This window comes from Ochotona princeps, chromosome 13, assembly GCF_030435755.1.
Source record: "Ochotona princeps isolate mOchPri1 chromosome 13, mOchPri1.hap1, whole genome shotgun sequence".
Taxonomy (NCBI): domain Eukaryota; kingdom Metazoa; phylum Chordata; class Mammalia; order Lagomorpha; family Ochotonidae; genus Ochotona; species Ochotona princeps.
This window is the reverse complement of record NC_080844.1, coordinates 56,990,477-57,009,615: the sequence shown is the minus strand read 5'-3', so window position 1 is coordinate 57,009,615 and position 19,139 is coordinate 56,990,477. Positions and strand designations below refer to the sequence as shown.

At 44.9% G+C, this 19,139-nt stretch overlaps 1 protein-coding gene across 4 annotated transcripts in view; it reads left to right on the top strand.

Annotated features, from left to right (window-relative positions):
* ABLIM1 (actin binding LIM protein 1) overlaps positions 1-19,139 on the top strand; it is a 289,406-nt gene that overhangs the window by 137,642 nt on the left and 132,625 nt on the right. For all 4 annotated transcript variants that reach the window (XM_058671144.1, XM_058671141.1, XM_058671140.1 and 1 more), the window contains exon 2: positions 15,173-15,307. In XM_058671144.1, the coding sequence (XP_058527127.1) occupies positions 15,173-15,307 (135 nt within the window). The remainder of the gene's footprint in view (positions 1-15,172; positions 15,308-19,139) is intronic.

Genomic DNA, 19,139 nt, shown 5'->3' with positions numbered 1-19,139 from the left:
AAAGAGTCAACCTACTGCTGCATCCCAGGTCCTAGGGAGGGAGAGAGGAAAATATGCCCAGCATTCTGATCTACAAGAGCCGCTGGAAAGGGGGCCGTGTTATGGGCCTTGCTGTGGATTATGTTTCTGCCTGTGGACAGGCCTGGGTAGCACTGGGTAAGCCCCAGACCACAAACTGGAGATCTTTTGGATGAGTCATGCCCACACACATTTTGCTTGGCTCACACAATGATTTAGTAAAGGGGAAACTGAATTATTTGTCAAAACTTCATGTGGAAATTTTACATTTAAAATGTGAAAGGACAGCCCCTCCAGAGCTGGCAGCCCCAACCTGCATACCTTCTTTATCTAAAGATGGGTTATAGCCAGAGAGCTGGTGCTGGGGCTGCTATGGGAAGGATTACAACTGCACCACTTTGGAGGTCAGAACTTTGCTGGATAGGTTCTTAACACTTGCATTTCCTTAGGCAAGCCATCTGGTGAGTCTTTTTTATCTTCAAAGTGGTAGAATGAGATAAGAAGTCTGTAACAGTTTGAGGCAGGGACATGTTGGCTGTCCAAGAATAGTTGCTTTAAAGTGTTGGAGTCTGACAGCCTATGGGTTCAGAAGTCTTCCTGGAGGAGGATGTTCAGGTATCCCTTAGTAGGCCCTGCTGGCCGTCCTACCAAGGCATGTCCTGCCCTGAGGGACACATCATTCAGCATTTCTAAGGCTCTGATGCCACCCTAATGACTCCCAGCAGGTCAGTTCAGCTGAAAATTGTGCTTTGCTCTGTGGTTCTTATTCAGAGAGCTCAGCTCGAGTTGGTTTGAGACTGGTCCAACAGTAAGCTCATTCCTTCAGCTCTTGTTTTTCTCTGAGTCAGAGACTTAAACAAATCTTTTATGTTTTGTCATCAGCTGAGTTGTGTTGACATCATCAAAACCGCCTAACTCGTAGATGCTGCTGGTGGACCCAAAGCATTTAATCAACTTTCAGCTTCACCCAAAGTCTGTTGCTATGGCAAAAAGAGGCCACCAGGCTAATGTCAAGGGCATGAACATATGGAATATCCATTTATAGAGCACAGAGTTTGTGCAGCCTCTGTGCCAGACCCTGTGAAATAAGATGACAGCTACCTCCTAGTAGAAAAGGAAGAAGGAGGGGGGTGAAGTGTTTGGACTGTGGTGAGTAGAGAGAACAGGGGCGTGGCAGGCAGAGTGCCTTTCCCTAAAGGGTCCAACAAGCAGGAGAGGGGATATGGAGGACACTTTGGGATGGCACAGAGGAAGCCAGACTTGTAAATAGCTGGGGAAAAGAGTGTTCTGGAAAGGGTAGTGCTTATAGCTGGAGAGTCCATGTGCAGCAGGAGCTGCTGGGGAGCCCCATGCATGAGCAGAGGACTTGAGAAGTGGGGAGAGTGGGTGGACGGGTACATTTTGATTAGTGCAGTGGCTGGGAAGGCTTCGTTGTAGAGCAGTTTACTCAGATACTGGCTTGGAAAGATCATTCTGGTTGCTATGTGGCAAAGGAATTGAACACTTGCATTGAAAGTCTATTCCTTCAAAATACAAACTTTCTGTTTTCTTAATAATTCTGCCCCCATACCTTTCCTAAAACCTAACACTGGTGAGTAAGCAGTGACTTATAGGCATGTCCAGCTGTTTCTAATTCAACCAAATCTTTGGTGCTGACAGCCCCAAAAGTGATGTGTGTTTGTGGAAACTCCTGCAGGAGACATGAACTGGGTCTGCAGGAATTTCATTCACAGTTCTTATATCTGCCTTTTAATGAGCTCCTTCCCAAGGAGGCAGCTGAGATGGAATGATCCATGAGGACATTTATTGGGGTACAGAGGTGTTGCTGAAGATGAACTGTCATCCCTCGGTGGAGAGGTGGAGAGGATAATGTGCATTAATAAGGTGTGAGATGTATTGAGGGTGTGGGTGATTCTTATCTAGTTGTGTAAATATAGTGGCTCCTGTTAATTGCTATGCAAATGTTGAGAACCTGAAACTGTTGAGATACCTACCAAACCTGCTGCTGAAAATCTGTCGGCAGGAAGTAGATGCGTGTCTGGGACTGAGCAGGGCAAGGAGTGAAGAGTGCTAATGGGAATGGGGTTTCTTTCTGAGGTAAGAATGTTCTAAAACCACAGTGTGGGGATAGTTATACAACTCAGTAGGTGCACTAAAATACTGAAGTGTCTGACTGTGGAAGTGTATCTTGTGAAAGCTGTTCAAACCAAACCTGCTCGTGGCATGGCTGCCATGGAAAGCTGTAAGCTGGACACTGGCTGGGTGCTACATAGCGGACACCTGCTTGGGTGTCTGTTGCCAAAAATCACAGAAGATGGCTGAGCCCAAAATTCAGCCTTTGTGAGTTTGAAATGAACTGCATGAGCACAGAAATACTCCAGAGGCCATGATGTTTTTATTCCTTCAGTACTCTGATCTGTCCAGAAAGCACTGAGCACTTCCTGTCTATGAACTCATCTTCCTAGGGTTCAAGGTCAGATTTGTCCCCCTTTTATAGAAGAGGAAATTAGGGCTTAGACAAGAACAGGAACTTGCTTCAGGGTCACAGAGCTAAGAGGGCAGAGCTACGACTGGCACCAGAACCCATGTGATCACAGCTGGTGTGCTGTGGCCCTCTCATGACTGGAGGCCCAGCACTTTGATAGAGTGCTGGGGTTCTCACCGTGCCTGCCAGGCTGTCACACAGTCCTTAGAAGCAGGCTACACTATGCTCTGATGATGTGTCTCACTTCGGGACCCCAGCCCAGGGCCCCATAAGGAGCCTTTAACATTTGCGTCCGTTAGGTTGGCTTCAAGGTGCCACAGGTGTGCCATCCCTGAAAACCCACTATGGTGATGACTCCTTATGTCCTGATGCTCCCTGCCCTCTGTCCTCCTTCCCATCCTCTGGCCTGGCTCCCTCTCACCCTCTCCTTCCCATTTAGACCCTACCCTTCCTTAGAGGCCCACCAGGAGAGAGTCTTCCTCCCTGGTTTCCCTGTCCTCCTCATCTGCCACGTGACTTCCTGCCCAGCTCTGCTCATGTTCATACAGCCCCATTCACTCGGTCTCTTCTTCCTGGGTCTCCCCTGTTTAACACTGTAGCTTCTTCAGGGCAGGATTTGGGATGTACAGAAGGCCTGAAGGAATTGCTCCAGCTTTCCCTCAGTTGTCTGGGTCTGAGAGACCTCTGTTCAGAGGCTGCCCGACTTCCACTGCCCTGACAAACCCAAGTGCTCTCACCTGCAGGCCCCTGCTCATGCCGTTCCCTCCTGTGAACTCTCTTCTCTGTTACCAAGTCACCTTGTGCACATACCCCAGGGTCAAATTCCATTCCCTTTTCCCTGGAACTTTTCCCAACTCCTGCATATTTCCTTCTTGGCATAAGTTCTGCTGCCACACCTCTCCTGAGCACTTTACCCACACCCCAACCAGACCAGCTCCCAAATGTTCATTTTCTCCAGGTGGGGGCTTCAGTAATGCTGACCCTTGGGGTCTGTGTATTCAGAGCAGATGCTGGCGTGGAGTCAAGACCTCCAGTGCTACTTGGCTGCCTGAGTTCCCCCACCAATCCTGGCACAGCACAGCACACCCAGCAGGCATGTGCCAAGTCCATGTTTGTGGATTATGTCGATAAGAAGCTATTTCCCCAGTGGTGGAAGGTTGCACTTAGGAGTTTTCATGGAGGCATTTGTGGTTTTTTTTTTCAACATTTGTATGTTTGAAAGACTAGATAGATATATAGATAGATAGATAAGGAATCTTCCATCATCTTGTTAACACCCCAGATGCCCACACCAATTGGAGCTAGGCCAGCTTGAAGCCAGGAACTCCATTCTGATCTCCCACGTGGCTAACAGTGGTCCAAGAACTGGGGCCATCTTGTGCTGCTTTCCCAAGGGAGCATTGGCTGGGCTCTGGATCAGAAGCAGAGTAGCTGGGACTTGAACCAGTGCTCATAAGAGATGCCAGTCTCAGGAGGTGGCTTAACACACTGTGTGTGTCACAAGGCATTTTTTTAAAGCATTTCCTCCTCTCTTTCCCCATTCCCACACTGAACTTTAGGTGTCTTCAAGATGTAGCCTTCAGTAGGAGTTTTATAGGCTTTAGAAGATAATCTCCTCCCTCCCCCTCAAGCAGATGAACCTCTGAAATTAGGAGAAGGGCTGGGATGCACAGGAGAACACCTGCCTATGTGACAGGGTGCATGATCTATGTTTGTTTTCTTGAAAAGCTTCCACCTGAACATGCCATGTCATATGAAAGGCTTGGATAGGAGGAGGTTTGGGAGGAGGCTACAAGCCCCAGACCTTGGTTCTGGGACTTGTAGTATCACCTGATGCTGTACTTATACTTTGGTCTCTCGATGGGTGTTGCAGATACTGGTGAGCCCCAGGGGAAGGGATTTTGTATCCAGGTTTACAGCACTGGGGACCATTTCTGAAAAGATCCCATTTCTTGTTTCTGTCATGTGCAGGCACCTGAACAAGGGCCTTGCCTTGCTGGTTCTGGGCAATGCCTCCTTTGGCGCAGTACCCCACTACTCGCTGAGTGGCAGCTGGTTCTTAGGAGGGTGGGCAGTGGATGGGAAGCCCTGAGATGTGAAGTCAGCCCCGTGGTGTCGAAACCTCTGGCAGAGCTGCTTTCCTGGGCGAAGGCAGAGGCTCCAAGGGCACTGTTTCTTTGCCTGGGGCTTGCCGTAGCTTCCCTGGCTGCGGGAATTTACTCAGCATCTCTTCAGGATGAGGATGGCAGAGGTCTGACAAGTTCAAGGCGGCGGGGGTGGGGGGGGAACAAGCTCTTCCAACAGTTTGTTTAAATAGTGAGGTGCCACGTACAAACTAGTCCTTTTCACTGTTTTGTCTAAAATGCTATTTTTAACAAGTTAATGATGTGAAGCGTGTCCTGGGAATGAGGCAGCAGCCTAACAGAAGAGGCGAAGGCAGCTGCACAGCTTTCTGGGCTGTGAACGCACATTTGTACCGCACAGCTTCGCTTCAATCAGCAAATTAGCTCTTTGTTCTTCTGATTTCTTTCACCCCTGTAAGGTATCTGGCTTTGGGATGACAGTGTAGAAAGCAGTGCCGGTGCTGGGTCTGTGCCCAGTTGCTATTGTCTCTGTCTATCTGTCCGACTGTGGCTCTTTCACATTCCCTAGTGACATAGTGTCCTGCCGGCAGTATTCAAACCCTAGCCACTGCCCCATTGTTCCATCTGATCCACTTCTAAGTGGAGTTGCTGGTGCAGGTATAATTTGAGATCCTCAGGGGACCTTAAGAGGTCTGATTATGTTTCAGAAGGGATTTTTGTAATACTTCCCAACTCCTTGTTCATGCTGGCCGTCCAGCTGACACAGGTGTCTGTGTGCCAGCCTGGTGCCACAGGGGCTCCCAGGAGGAGACCACCTCATGGTGTCTCCACCCCCATTGTAGAAAGCAAAGCACATGCTCCCAGCTCCTTTCTCCATTCTCAGAGAAGTTGAGGCATGTGGCAGGGAAAGTAGGACCAGGAGTCAGGTCCTCCCGACTTACAGTCCAAGATCTTTTCTCATTACTATCAGGGAGAAGAGGTGGGCCTTATACAAAAGACTGTGTTCCAATGTAGAATTACTAACTGCCATCAGAGACACTAAGAGAGGCAGATAAGAGGCTCCTACCCCATTGAGTCATCCCAGAGGAAGGGTGTGTCTGGAGAGTCATCCTCTCTTCAGAGGGCGAGCATGGGGCACCATGCTGACTTCATTAATCCCTTTCCAGGATTGCCCTCGCCATAGAGAAGGCAGATGCAGCACAGAACAACTTACCCATCCAGTGACTTACAAGCTTCCTGGCTGAATTACAATCATCATATAACCTCTTGACCTTGCGGGGAATCAGCTTAACTGGAGTTGAGCCCAGCTGATGGGTTGGTGACGGAACTGTTTGTGTCTGGAGGACTAACAAGTTTGTGCTGTGTGATCGCGGAAAAGGCGACTTCAGTTTGGGGACACATTTGTGTGTGGAGTGCCACAGGTATCATCAGACAGATGAGAAAGGGTTTGTCAGGCCACCGCCTGCTGGGACTGTTTGCACTGAGTCATAATACTGATTACTAAATTTACCTAGTATAAGGAAATTAGGTCGTGAAGCTGATTCAGAGAAGGTTCTTTTTGGACAACTAATGGCATGGTAACAGTTTGAACACCACTTGCCACAGCAGGAAATGGACTTTTAGGTAAACTGCAAATTAAGTGTCTGTATACATTTATTTAAGCTCTTGAGTTTCTTGTTCTCTAGGCCATTTTAACACAGAGAAAGGGAGTGGGGCGAGGCACACCCTGTAATGTGTGCTCACACTCAGTAGAAAATTAATGAGACAGAAGCCTAGAAGATATTCTTGGTAGTGAAGCAGTCTCCCAGAAGCAGAGGCTCCTAAGAGCGTGAGAATCATGCCTGAAAGCAGCAGCCATTCTTAGCATGCAGAAACGCATCCTAGGCTCGCAAAGCACGGCCAGTCCCAAGCAGAGACTGAAGTCTGCTCCAGGCCTCTTCTCTGGCGGGAGCTGCAGGACTTGCATTTCATTGTCATCTCACCCCCTCTCTAAGGCCTCCTTTCCTGTCTCTTGCTGCAGCCTTGTGAAGTGTGATTTCCCACCTGCAAGAGTTAGCTTTGGGGTGATGGTGCAGCTGAGAGTTCCCATCTTCTGAGCTGTGTCCTCAAAATCTAGTGAGTACATGGCATTAGCTTGATAACTTCTACGGGGCTCACGATTTCCCCGAGGAAATCCGCCGTGCACAGCTTTTAAGCATAGCTATGGCAGTCATACTGCTGCTTAGACATTCTGTCTTGAGCAAGGTGTTTATTCTTCTCAGCTTTGGTTTCTTCCTCCACAAAACAGGAGCAGTCATCACCCCATAAGGCACTTGTGAGGATTTTCCATGAATTTGACTATTAGTTGCAATCACAGTTCTTGGGATATAGTAAGATTTCAATAAATTTTACCTGTTACAATATACAATATGTAATTATGTATTTCACATACATATCTTATGTGTAAGATATATAAATAGAATAACAGTGTGGTCAGTTATGCATTGTGTTGTCAGAACCTGAAGACCCTGTAGTTTCATCTTGAAGATGCTACAATAATGATATTGCGTGGCAACCTCAATCCAAAAATTGAACTGAGAATTACACAGGCAGAAGTAATGTTATTTGGTATTTTAATTCAGACTCACACCTTGGAATTAACAGACCATTGAGTTTGCAGGTAGATTTTTTTAAAAATTAATATGTACTTAGTTGAGAGAGGGAGAACTCCCATCAGCTAGTTCACTTCGCTAATCCCCACAACAGGTGGAGCTGAAGCTGGGCGCCCAGAGCTCAGTCCAGCTCTCCCAGGTGAGTGGCAGGAGGCCAGTTGCCTGAGCCACCTCTGCTGCCTTGCAGGGTCTGCATTAGCAGGAGGCAAATCAGGAGCAGAGGTGGGTGTTTGATACATTCATCTCACCCACTGTCATCTTAATGGCTGGGACAACCACCTTCCCTGAGCTTGTGGTCTCATAGGGAAGGATCAGTGTTGTGAAACAAAGGCAAAATAAACTGAAAATAAGAGAAAAGTAAGTGGGGACAGCTGTTCAGTGCTGAAGGTTGGGAAGGAGACAAAATATCAGCTCAGTTTAAGTCATAGTAAAAGCTTCCAAAGAGAAGCAGGACCTGGGCTGGACCTCATGGGTCAGGTTTGACTTAAACAATGAGAGACCAAGGTGCACAGTGTGAGTGGAGGCCTTGGGGAAAATGATGACACTGGATTAGGAGGGTCAAGGCATATACGTGTAAATAATGGGGTATTTAAGCGCTGAGTCTTTGAAATCAGACTGTAGGGGATTATCATGTCAAGTGTGCATTGTCAAACTTCTGTTTCTGGTGGTCTCAGTCTGTGTTCTGTCCCTAGTAGGGACAGAATGACCTCAATCCACATCTCATCACATGAAAATTTAAAAGGCATTTTCATAGCAACACATCTACTATGAAACTTCAGTTTCTCTTCTGTAACTGAGTTTCACAGATGAGGCTGACCTGCTTTGCTTAATGATAAAAGACAATAATACATACTTCAGAAAGTTCACAGAAAATATGTATTCTGAACAGAGACTGTGGACTTCAGGATTGTTTATACCAAACATGAATTTATTTTTGATTCTATTTTCAAACATACGTCTATGTTATATATTTCTATTAAAATATATTTTTATTTTCAAAATACTTTTCTATTTTCTATATACTTTTGGAAGTATTCTCATAGTTTAATTATAGGTTACATTTCTTCTAAGTGTTATGAAGTCACTTTAAAGACATTTATGGCTTTCTCTTATTTATCTGAAAGCCAGAGATACAAAGAGAGGAAATGGAGTATGTTCTACCCACTGTTTCACTCCCCAGATAGCTGCAGCAGCTGGAGTGCCCCACATGGAGCCCACTTGCTGGGAACTCCATCCGGGTTGTCCTTGTAGGAGGCAAGGCCTAAGTAGCTGAGCCATCATTGGCTGTTTCCCGGGATGCTCTTTAACAGGAAGCTGGAATCAAGAGTGAATCACTCCTTGATTCCAAGCACTCCGAAATGGAATGCTAAGGCAGATATACAGAGGAGGACAGACAGAGAGGAAGATCTTCTGTCCGATGGTTCACTACCCAAGCGGCAGCAACAGCTGGAACTGAGCCAACCCCGAAGCCAGGAGCCAGGAGCTCTTCTGGGTCTCCCACACGGGTGCAGGGTCCCAAGGCTTTGGGCCATCATCAACTGCTTTCCCAGGCCACAAGCAGGGAGCTGGATGGGAAGCGGGCCTCTGGGATTAGAACTGGTGCCCATATGGGATCCTGGTGTGTGCAGGGCGAGGACTTTAACCACTATGCTATCGTGCTGAGCCCGAGTCACTTTTAAAAACCAAGCACAAAACCACACGCACTGGAGAAGGCTGGCAGAGGTATCCTGAGGAAGCAAGAACTTGCCGGCCAGAACAAAGTAGAAGGATTGCTTTACCTTTTCAGGCAAGCAGATCTTAGCTCTTCCTGCTTGCAAGTATTTCCTCAATTTTCAGAGAATGTGCAAACATGCTTTCTGTTTTTCATTTTGCTTGTCTTACTCGGGCAACAAAATTGATGAGCCATAGAAGGCTTTAACTGTGTCAGTCCAAGTTCCAGGGTAAATCATTGACTCCTTGGTCCGGTGAGATGGAGTTGGGAAGCCATAGTGCTAAGTGTATCTCTACTAATAATTTGATAGCAACTTTGGGTAGAAATATCAGCTCTCAGCTCCTCAGGTTCTTTATCAGTGGACTGCGTGGAGACTCCTAAAGTTCTAAAAGATTGGTCCATCAGATCCAAAGTAAGTAAGAGGCATGCAGCACTTCATGTCCGCATGCTAACCTACCCAGCATATTTCACAATCTTAGACTTGAAGCATTGAGCATCCATCTGGTGAAAACCAAGCTGATTAAACAGTTACCAAATAATAAAAATTAAAATTTTAATGGAAAATGTACAGTTACTCCAAATGAGTTTCTTTATCCATCTTTGAAAAGGAGAGATGTTTTATTGTTTTTGTTTACACTGATTTAAGAAGAAATACACATTGAAGACATTTCTCCAATGAAGACATACAAATGGTAACAGGTACATGTAAAACTGGTCTCCATGCATCACTAATCATCAGGAAGTGAAAATCAAAATCACAATGAAATGTCCCCTAAGTCCAGTTAGATGAGCTATTATTAAGAACACAAAAATCACAAATGCTGGCAAGGATCTGGAGAAGGGCTAGTGCCATGGAGCTGTAGGCTGAGGCTTCCATCATTGGTGCTAACATCCCATTTGGGTACTGGTTCAAGTACTGGTTGTTCTACTTCCCATCTAGATCCCTGCTTATAGCCTGAAAAGGTGATGGAGGATGGCTGAAGTCTTTGGGCTACTGCACCCATGTGGGAGATCTAGAGGAAGTTCCTGGTACCTGGCTTCATATTAACTTAGCTTCAGCTATTGCAGCCATTTGGGGAATGAACCAATGGATGGAAGACCTCACTCTCTTTTCTGCTGTGTGTGTATGTGTGTGTGTGTCTCCTTCTGTCTATAACTCCACCTTTCAAATAAAAATAAGTTTTTTAAAAAGATGTGGAGAAAAGGAAACCCTTGCCCACCCTTGGTGAGAATGTAAGTTGGTACAGCCATTGTGGGAAACGTTGTGGAGACTCCTCAAAAAGTAAATGTAGAATGGCTCTGTGATCCAGCAAGTCCTCTCCTGGGTCTGTATTTTCCAGGGAATGAAATCACCATGTTGAAAACATCTGTGCAACACACATGTTTGCTGCAGTGCTGCTCACAACAGTCAGGAAGCAGAAGCAACCTAAGCAGCCATTCACTGATGAGTGAATGCATGAAGAAACTGTGGCACATGCACATACTGAGTGCTATTCAGTCATAAGAAGGATTAAATCTTGTCATTTTCAACAACATGAATAGAATTGGAGGTCATTTTTCTGGCAAAATAAGCCAGGCACAGGACGCAAATACTGCATGTTCTTTGCTCTTGTGTAGAATCCTAAGAAGTGTATTTCGTGAGTGTTAAGAATATAATGGTGACTGCAACAAGGTGTAGGAATCCACCAGGGGGGAAGGGCGTGGGGAGGGGTGGGGGGATTCCCAGAGCCTATGAAACTGTCACATAATGCAAAATAATTAATAAAAAAAAGAATATAATGGTGGTTACCAGAGGCTGGGAACAGTATTATAGGGAAGGAGAGAGGAATTGGAAAAGGATTGAATAATTGGTGGCAAGTTATAGCTCTGGTGTATATTGTATAATAGGGTGACTATAGGAAATGACCATGAATGGCTTATTTCTCTCAAAAAACCTAGAAGAAGGGATTTTGAACATTTTCATCACAAAACAGTAGACTTTGAAGAGAAATTAGAGAAAGCCCATTTCTAATTAGAAAAGTCCGTTTGTTTGCAGGTAGTTGTTCTTCTATTGGTCTGCTTAGCTGGTGGGTGAAGGAAAGACAGATGAAGATAATAGAGTGCTCTTTGCTGGGTGAATGTGAACGTCATCCTTGGGCCTGAAGGACTTGAGGATGTAATATATGCTTCCAAAGGGACATGCCTACGAATTGCAGGTGTTGATCCCAATGCTGACCTTTGTGGCCAGTGCCAGCACCGACTTGGCACTGTCTCCCTTATTCAGACCCATAGAAAAGCCAAGAAGTGAAACGATATGTTCCCTCCCCCATCATTACTCAGCATCGTTAGGAGAAATTCCAGTGTCAAGAGAAACCACAGCACTTCCCATCCAGAAATGCACTCTCTCTTAGTGTTAGAAATCTACTGTTTTCTAGTATTGTTTCAGAACTGGACAAGCTTGAATATTTTTGAACATTACTTCTTTTTTAATGCGAACTCTTCTCAGTAGCTGGTCTATACTTACTGCCAAGATTCCAAAGTTCTTAAACTGGAATATGTGTGAGGATCACCCAGGAGCTGACTAAAATAGTAGATCCATGGCTTCCACCCCCAAATAAATGGGTCTGAGGAATCCTTTTTAGTTTTTAAACTTTCAAAAAAGATTTGTTTTTATTGGAAAGGCAGATTTACAGAGAGAAGGAGAGACAGAAAGATTTTCTGTATGCTGATTCACTCTCTAAGTGGCTTACAACAGCTGGAGCTGAGCTGATCCAAAACCAGCTGCCAGGAGCTTTCGCCAGGTCTCCCACACAGGTGCAGGGTCTCAAGGCTTTGGGCCATCGTCTACTGCTTTCCTAGACCACAAGCAGGGAGCTGGATGGAAAGTGGAGCAGCCAGGACACAAACTGGTGCTCAAATGGGATCCCAACAGATGCAAAGTGAGGATTTAGCCACTGAACCATCCAACTGGGCCCCCAGTGTTCAGATTTTTAATTTATTTTTATATTTTTTTCAAGAGGTAGAGATAGCAGAGGGAGAAGGAGACTGACAGGCAGAGGGAGCTCCCATCCAATGACCCTCAAATACCTGCAGCCTCTGGGGCATGGCCAGGAGCCAGGGCATTAGTGGGTCTTGCACATAGGTGATAGGGCCTCCAGTGCTTGAGTGAACACCTGCTGCTTCTGAGGACCAACCTTAGTAGGAAGATGGAATAGGAAGCAGTGTTGGGACACATACCAGGTACTTTGATAAGGAGTAGAATAGCTCAACTGGCATCTTAACTTATATGCCAAACAGCTGGCCCAAAAATGTGCATTGTACTACAGGGCACAGAAAATTCTGATTTGAGGGATCTTCAGAGTTACCTTCAATATGAGTTCCTCAGTGCTGTGCCCAGCTAGTGACACCTGTTGGCATGCACTGTGCGTGTTCCCTTGGTAAGTCAAGCCCTTACTGTTGATTGGAGCTGTGCTTGAACTCGGACAAATTCTTGCCTGATTCATAACAATTTCTTGCTTTATAAAATTAATATGGGAGGAATATGAGTTTAGGAGTGAGAGAGGCCTAGTCATAGTGGTGTGTAGGTTGCTTAATGGCTCAGAAGCTCTGTTTTCTTACTGGTCAAGCGTTGACAATACTGGGAGACTCCAAGTTTATAAAAAAAATGAGAATAAAAGATACAGTTTATTTTCGTGAAAAAACATTTGAAGTCTGTATAAATGAGGGCTATTCAACGAGTTCATGGAAAATATGTATTGTTATGAAAAAGTTATACGTAGGTTTCAAAATGTCTGAAACAAAATAAGCTTTTAGTTCCATTTTCCCACCTTGAGCATCTTGAATTTCTTCTGTGGTATCCACCTCACTAAGAGAAAGGAAAGATGAAGATGAAACCAAGAGTGAGCACCTCCCACAGTGTCTGGAATTTAGTAGAGGCACAATCAATATTACCTTCCTGTGTTCTTCAAGGAAGCAAACACACACACGCACACACACACACTCACACTCACACACTCACACACTCACACACTCACATACACACACTTGCACTGGAAGCAGATTTCTTAAAGGAAATGATTTCTTACTGTTTGGTTTGGGCCTTAGCATAGATCAATTAAAAGTCAGTGCTTGTTTAGAGATCTCGATCACAACCCCCTGGCTCGTTTCACTGGAAAATACTGAGTTCTGTTGCAAATACAGGTTTTCCAGAGAGATTCCAGCAGAGCAATAAGGAAACACAGGTGAAGAGGTGTGATGGTGCCTTTGCTGGACCTTCCCAGCAGGCAGCATCAAGAATGTGGATCATATGATCCACCTGAGACACGCACTTGCTTTAAGTCCACATCCCACAAGAAGGACCTTGTTTCCAAAGGTAGCCAGTAATGGGTTATTTGGACTGTCTTGTTCTAACTCTTTCCAGGAAAAATGAGAATGTTACAGAGGTCTCCAAGAGACAATGGGCTGTTGTACAGCAGGTGTAAGTGAGCCCCTTGCTGGGAAGGTGCTTTCTACATTGAATTTCAGCAAACTCTGCTCGCATCTCCTCCCCCACCTCTGCCCAACCCTGTTTCATCATTTGAGAAAAAGAAACATTTCATCTTTTTTCTTTGGATTGGTTGACAAATTTGAAGTCTGCTCTTTATGTCCCATATCACACTCACTTAAGGATATTTCTGTAGATCGCATTGGTTTTGGCCACCCAAATCCAACAAGGATTTCAATAGCGGAAAGGACAGGCGAGCTGGAGCTGCCACTGTCTTTTCTCTGCCTTCGCTGTTGACTGCAGATGGGAGGCTGGATGGGCTTGGGGATCAGCAAGGCATTCCTGTAACTCCTGTTCTCTGAAGGCTCCACCCAGGAAACTGACAGTGTAACCCCAGCAGTCCTGCCAGGTGACTCTAGGTTGTGAAAGGACGCTGGAATCCTCTGGTCTGATCCCTTTTGTTTTATGGGGAACCTGGCATTCAAAAGGAACCACACCAGGGTCCCAGATTATCTTCTTAAAGTGACCTCCTGCAGTGTGTGGCTCAGTAACTGCTGCCCAGGAGCCATGTAATAGGCCTCCAACAGGTTGAACAAGTTGCCAAATTGAGATCAGGAGGTACTCTCAGGTAGAACAGACTAGAAACCAGCCAGTGTCTACTAATTAATGCATAAATAAATATTGATTGAGCTCCTTTGGTGCATGAACATTCTGCCATATCGCTGGGACATGGGGAAGGGAAGAAGGAAGGAGAAGTACAAGCAGAAAAAAAAAAAAAGAAATACAAACTTGCGTTAAATTCCTTCCTCAAAGAACTCACAATCTACATTGATTTTCTGCTGGAAGATGCTTTCATTCTTTCTCTTAAGTTTTTTTTTTCTTACTGAGATAACAGTTACGCAGATTGGGGTAGAGAAGACAGAAAAAGAGATCTTCCTTCTGCTTGCTCATTCCTAAGATGGCTCCAGTGACCAGGACTGAACCAGGCTAAAACCAGGAGTGTATTCTGAGTCTCCCACATAGATGGCAGGGACCTAAGCACTCGATCCATCCTCCACTGCTTTTCCCAGGCCATTAGCAAGGCATTGGTTCAGAAGTGGAGTCACTGAGACATAAACTGGCTCCTATTTGGGATGCCTGCATTGCAAGCTTACAACTTTACCTGCTATGCTGCGATACAGACCCTAAGAAGATGCTTTCAAAAATTGAAACAGAGATGTTGCAAATGTGTGTTATGAGATAATGAATGTCATCGTTTGGTTAATGGAACCGTTGTGTAGTCTGGAAGAGTGCACAGGGTCCACATCTGTATAGTCCCACACAGGAGACTCAGTTCATGCTTGTTGAATTACTAGGTAGCTCATTTGTTGTGGCCAGTGGCTAAGGCACCAATTTGGGGACCTGAGTCTCGTACTGGAACTGCCTAGGTGTAAATCCTGCCTCTGGCTCCAATTCTAGCTTCCTGTTAATGTGCACCCTGGAAGGCAGCAGATGGTGGCTCAAGCAGGTGAATCTCTGCCACCCATGTGGGAGACCCTGGTTGAGTTTATGGCTCCCAGCCCTTGTCATTGTAGGCATCTGGGGAGTGAACCAGTTGATAGGAAATGACTGCCTTTCTCTCTACCTGTCAAATAAATAGAATACATTAAAAAGTTTAGTATGTGGCTTATTTGATAGAAAAAATGATGGATTTATTACTGCATCTGCTGGGACTCCTTCTGTAGGATGCTTTCTCCTCACTGTGCCTGTTGTTTATTCCAGTGGCCCACCCTCAGGACCCTCACCACCCAGCGGAGAAGCCCGTCATCCACTGCCATAAATGCGGGGAGCCATGCAAGGGCGAAGTGCTCCGCGTCCAGACCAAGCATTTCCACATCAAATGTTTCACCTGCAAAGGTACCAGACCCACACCACCCAGTTCAGTGCCAACACGGTTCCCAGCTGATATGTGAATGCCCTCAGGAGCCCTGGGGTCATTTGCCTTGAGGTGGAGTTTGGATTAGGCTTCAGGGGCAAAGCCAGTCCCTGCAAGAATGGAGATCCACAAGACTGTGGGTGCTTGTCAAGGTCGCTGACCTGGGTGGGGAGACTAACCCTGTGAGAGGAGTGAAAAATGCAATTTTGTATCTAGTCATTTTTAAAATTTGAAATGATGGTGCCTTACTGCCAAGCTAACTATTTTCTAATGTTCATTTGTTATAGGAAGACTAGAAAATCTGAAATATTGGGGTCCCACATCTTTAACTTCTGTATGTGTGTGTGTGTGTGTGCATGCATGTGTGTGGTGGGGACAGAGTGAGATGTAAGATTAAGCAAAATAATTGGGAGTCCTCCAAACAAAGTCTACCATCCAAGAAACTACCAATCTGCTATCAATTTTCAATACATACCTCCCTTTGAAGCTCTTTTTAAGGTCAGAATTACAGAAAGACAGAAATTTTCTGTTAGCCGATTCATTCCCCAGATGGCTGCAGTGGCCAGTGTTGGGCTAGACAGACACTATAAGCCAGGAGATTCATTCTAGTCTCCCATATGAGTGGTAGGGGCCCAAACATGTAGGCCATCCTCTGTTACTTTTCCAGGCCATTAGCAAAAAGCTGGGATGCAAGTAGAGCAACCGGAACTTGAACCAGTGCTCATATGGGATGCTGGTGCTTCAGGCAACTGCTAAATGCTCCACACCATGATGCTGGCCCCTCCTAGGAGCTTTCAAAGATTGGCGTGTTGCAACAAAATATGCCGTGCTATTCTGGGGCCTAGGTATGGCTGACTAGTTTTTAAAAAAAAGGGTAGAAGTGGAGCCCTTTCACCATGTTGATAGGACAAACTGCACTTGAGCTGAGGGCATGTCTGGGTAACTGAAGATTTAGGTGCACCTGCTGTGAACCAGGTATCTTTGAGGATGTGTAGCACCAGAAATTCAGCATTGCCATTCTAAGCTGTACATCCACAGCCAAGCTCATGCTCTGGTAGGAACCCAGGCTACCTAGCTTTTCTGGAGTCTACAGGTGTTTTTGTTTTTGACTGGGCATAAGCTTTTCAGAAGAAAAAGTGCTAGCATGAGTGAGCTGGGCGGGCTTAGTGCATGGCTAGAGTTAACAGCAAGATTTTTGTTGAATAATGAGTAGAGGGAGGGAAATGGGTAGCTATGTAGGACAAAGGATACGTTCTTTATCCCCTGTTGTGACAAGTTTATCATATACCTGTAACACCAAGGTGTAGCCCTTAAATATTCACAATCAATTTTTAAGTGCCACAATACACATCTTATAGAAAGATAATCCTCCTGAAAATCTCTATGAGTTCATCAGACAGAGTAGTTGGACAACCCAAGTTGGTCATCAGAAAATAATGAGATTCACACACAGGAAGGGATGCTGACTGTGCCGTCCCAGTATGGCCCAAGTCCTGCACTTGTCATCCAGCAGCTCTGAAATTCACTCATCCCAGGTCTTAAATTTGTAGAGTCTAGAGACATATACCTGTATGTATATATATATAACTACATATATCATATAATTACAGCATGTTGGAGAAAAATAGTGCTTTCTGGTTTCATCCAGTTTGGCTAACCTGGAGTCAGCATTATATTTTGCTCTGTTTTTCCATATTTTAAAAAAGATTTTATTTGTTTTTATTGGAAAGGCAGAAATAGAGAAGGAAGAGACAGAGAGAGATATTCCATCTGCTGGTTCACTCTTCAAGTAGATGCAATGGTCAGAGTCAACCTGATCTGAAGTCAGGAGCCAGGAGCTTCTTCTGGGTCTCCCAGACAGGTGCAGGGTTCCAAGGCTTTGGGTCATCTTTTACTGTTTTCCCAGGTCATAGGCAGAGAGCTGGATGGGAAGTGGAGCAGCTGGAGAACAAACCAGAACCCATATGGGATCCTGGTGGATGCAAGGCAAGGATTTAGCCACTAAGCTATCACACGGGGTCCCACACATTTCTTAAGTATGGCTTGAAGGGTAGATTTGGTATGAAATAAATATGAGTCATAAATAACTGCAGCTCTGGTTGCATTTTGCATGCCCAGACAAAGATCCTGACTGGGAAGTCCCTAGTCAGCACATCAGACCATGGACTCACCTATCGCCCCAGAAATTGGAAGTTTCTTTTCTTGCCTAGTTTTAATCTCAAGAACAAATGTAACTTAGTTACATTGAAGAGTTGTGCCTAGTCCTTACTGTCATACAATAAATATGTTCCCCAAAAGTTAAGTCTTTGCAGAAATTGAATCCTACATTAATAAAACACATAGGTATTATTTTTCAGTTTAACAAAATGTCCCTAAATTAAATGAATCATCTGTCATTGTAAAATTATATTTTTGCACACTTTATCTGTCACTGCCAGCTGTTTTATGTCCCAGGTTTCTAGGACCTTCACTTCCCAAAAGTTCTGTAGCAACATTGTCCATAGAAATATAATGAGTGCCGTGTGTAATTCTGAATCATGTCATAGGGGTATTAAAAGGATAAAAAAAAAAGACAGGTGCTATTACTTTTAATAATACCTGTTCTTTAACCCTACACACCCAAAATATTGTCATTTCAGTACATGACTTATATAAAAATAATCAAGATTTCTTTCCAGTATTTTTAGGCTACTTTAGCAACATTCCTGCATTTGAGCTAGCCACAATTCTAGTTTTCAGTAGCTTACTGATTACAATGCTGGACAGTGCAGTTCTAGAGTCCATGAGGTTTCCATTCTGTGGTCCCCTCTCAAAATTCTTGCCAGTACTACATTCTTGGTCTCCTCTGATGAATGCTATACGTTTGCAGTGCTTCATCTACTGAGTTTTGTTCCTTTTCTTCCACTTGACAGAGTACTACTAGCACAGGCTAGCTGTGTTCAGATGACTTTGCTGTAGGTCTGGAGGAATGGAGAGAGGTTATAGCACAGATGGGCCATCGAGTGCTTCTGTGTTCTCAGGCTGTCTCCAGCATGGTACATTTTTCATTGGACAAGGCCTACTTTTCTTTCCTAAATTTCCTTCCTTCCCATTTCCCCTCCCTTTCTGTTTCTATGACTGGACTTTGATTTTTAGGTCAGTTATAGGCTTTGGAAAAAATTGAGCAGAAAGTACAGGCAGGCCAGGATCATTTTTCCTGCTTCCAAGTCAGGTGCCATCTTGGCAGGACTTCCTCTCTCTGCACAGACTCTTCTCCCCTACATCCCAGTAAGACCAGACCCTTAAGTTTCCCTTGACTCTCTATTTTTTTTACACACCCATTTTCTCCCAAGTAGCAGCTGCCTTGTTACTAAGGAGTGCTATTTTCTTCCTAGCCCAATGGCCCAGCCTGTAGCTAAGTTGTAACCTCATAGTTTGATTTTTTCTTCCCAGTACTTTGAAAGTAGAGTTGTGATATTCAGAGCTATCCAGTCCCAGAATACAGAATTTGGACAGAGGCACAAAGTACAACAAGTGCAGCTGCTGGTCAAGAACTAGCTGAGTGCACAGGAGGCACAGGCAGGTTCTGTGATCTCTGGGCAGCTGGACTTTTTCCCCGAGCTGCCCTCCGTCCCTCCACTCATGTCCCCTTCCCTCCCTTTATCCCTCATACCTACTATCCATGTTGATACAACCCCATATTGCTTGAATGCGTTAGTGATTGCTTTCCACACTAAAAACCAAATACCTAAAATACAAATACCTGTATCAATAAGAAGTAGGGATAAACTAGTTTTTTTTGTTTTGTTTTGTTTTGTTTTTGTAAAAAACAGA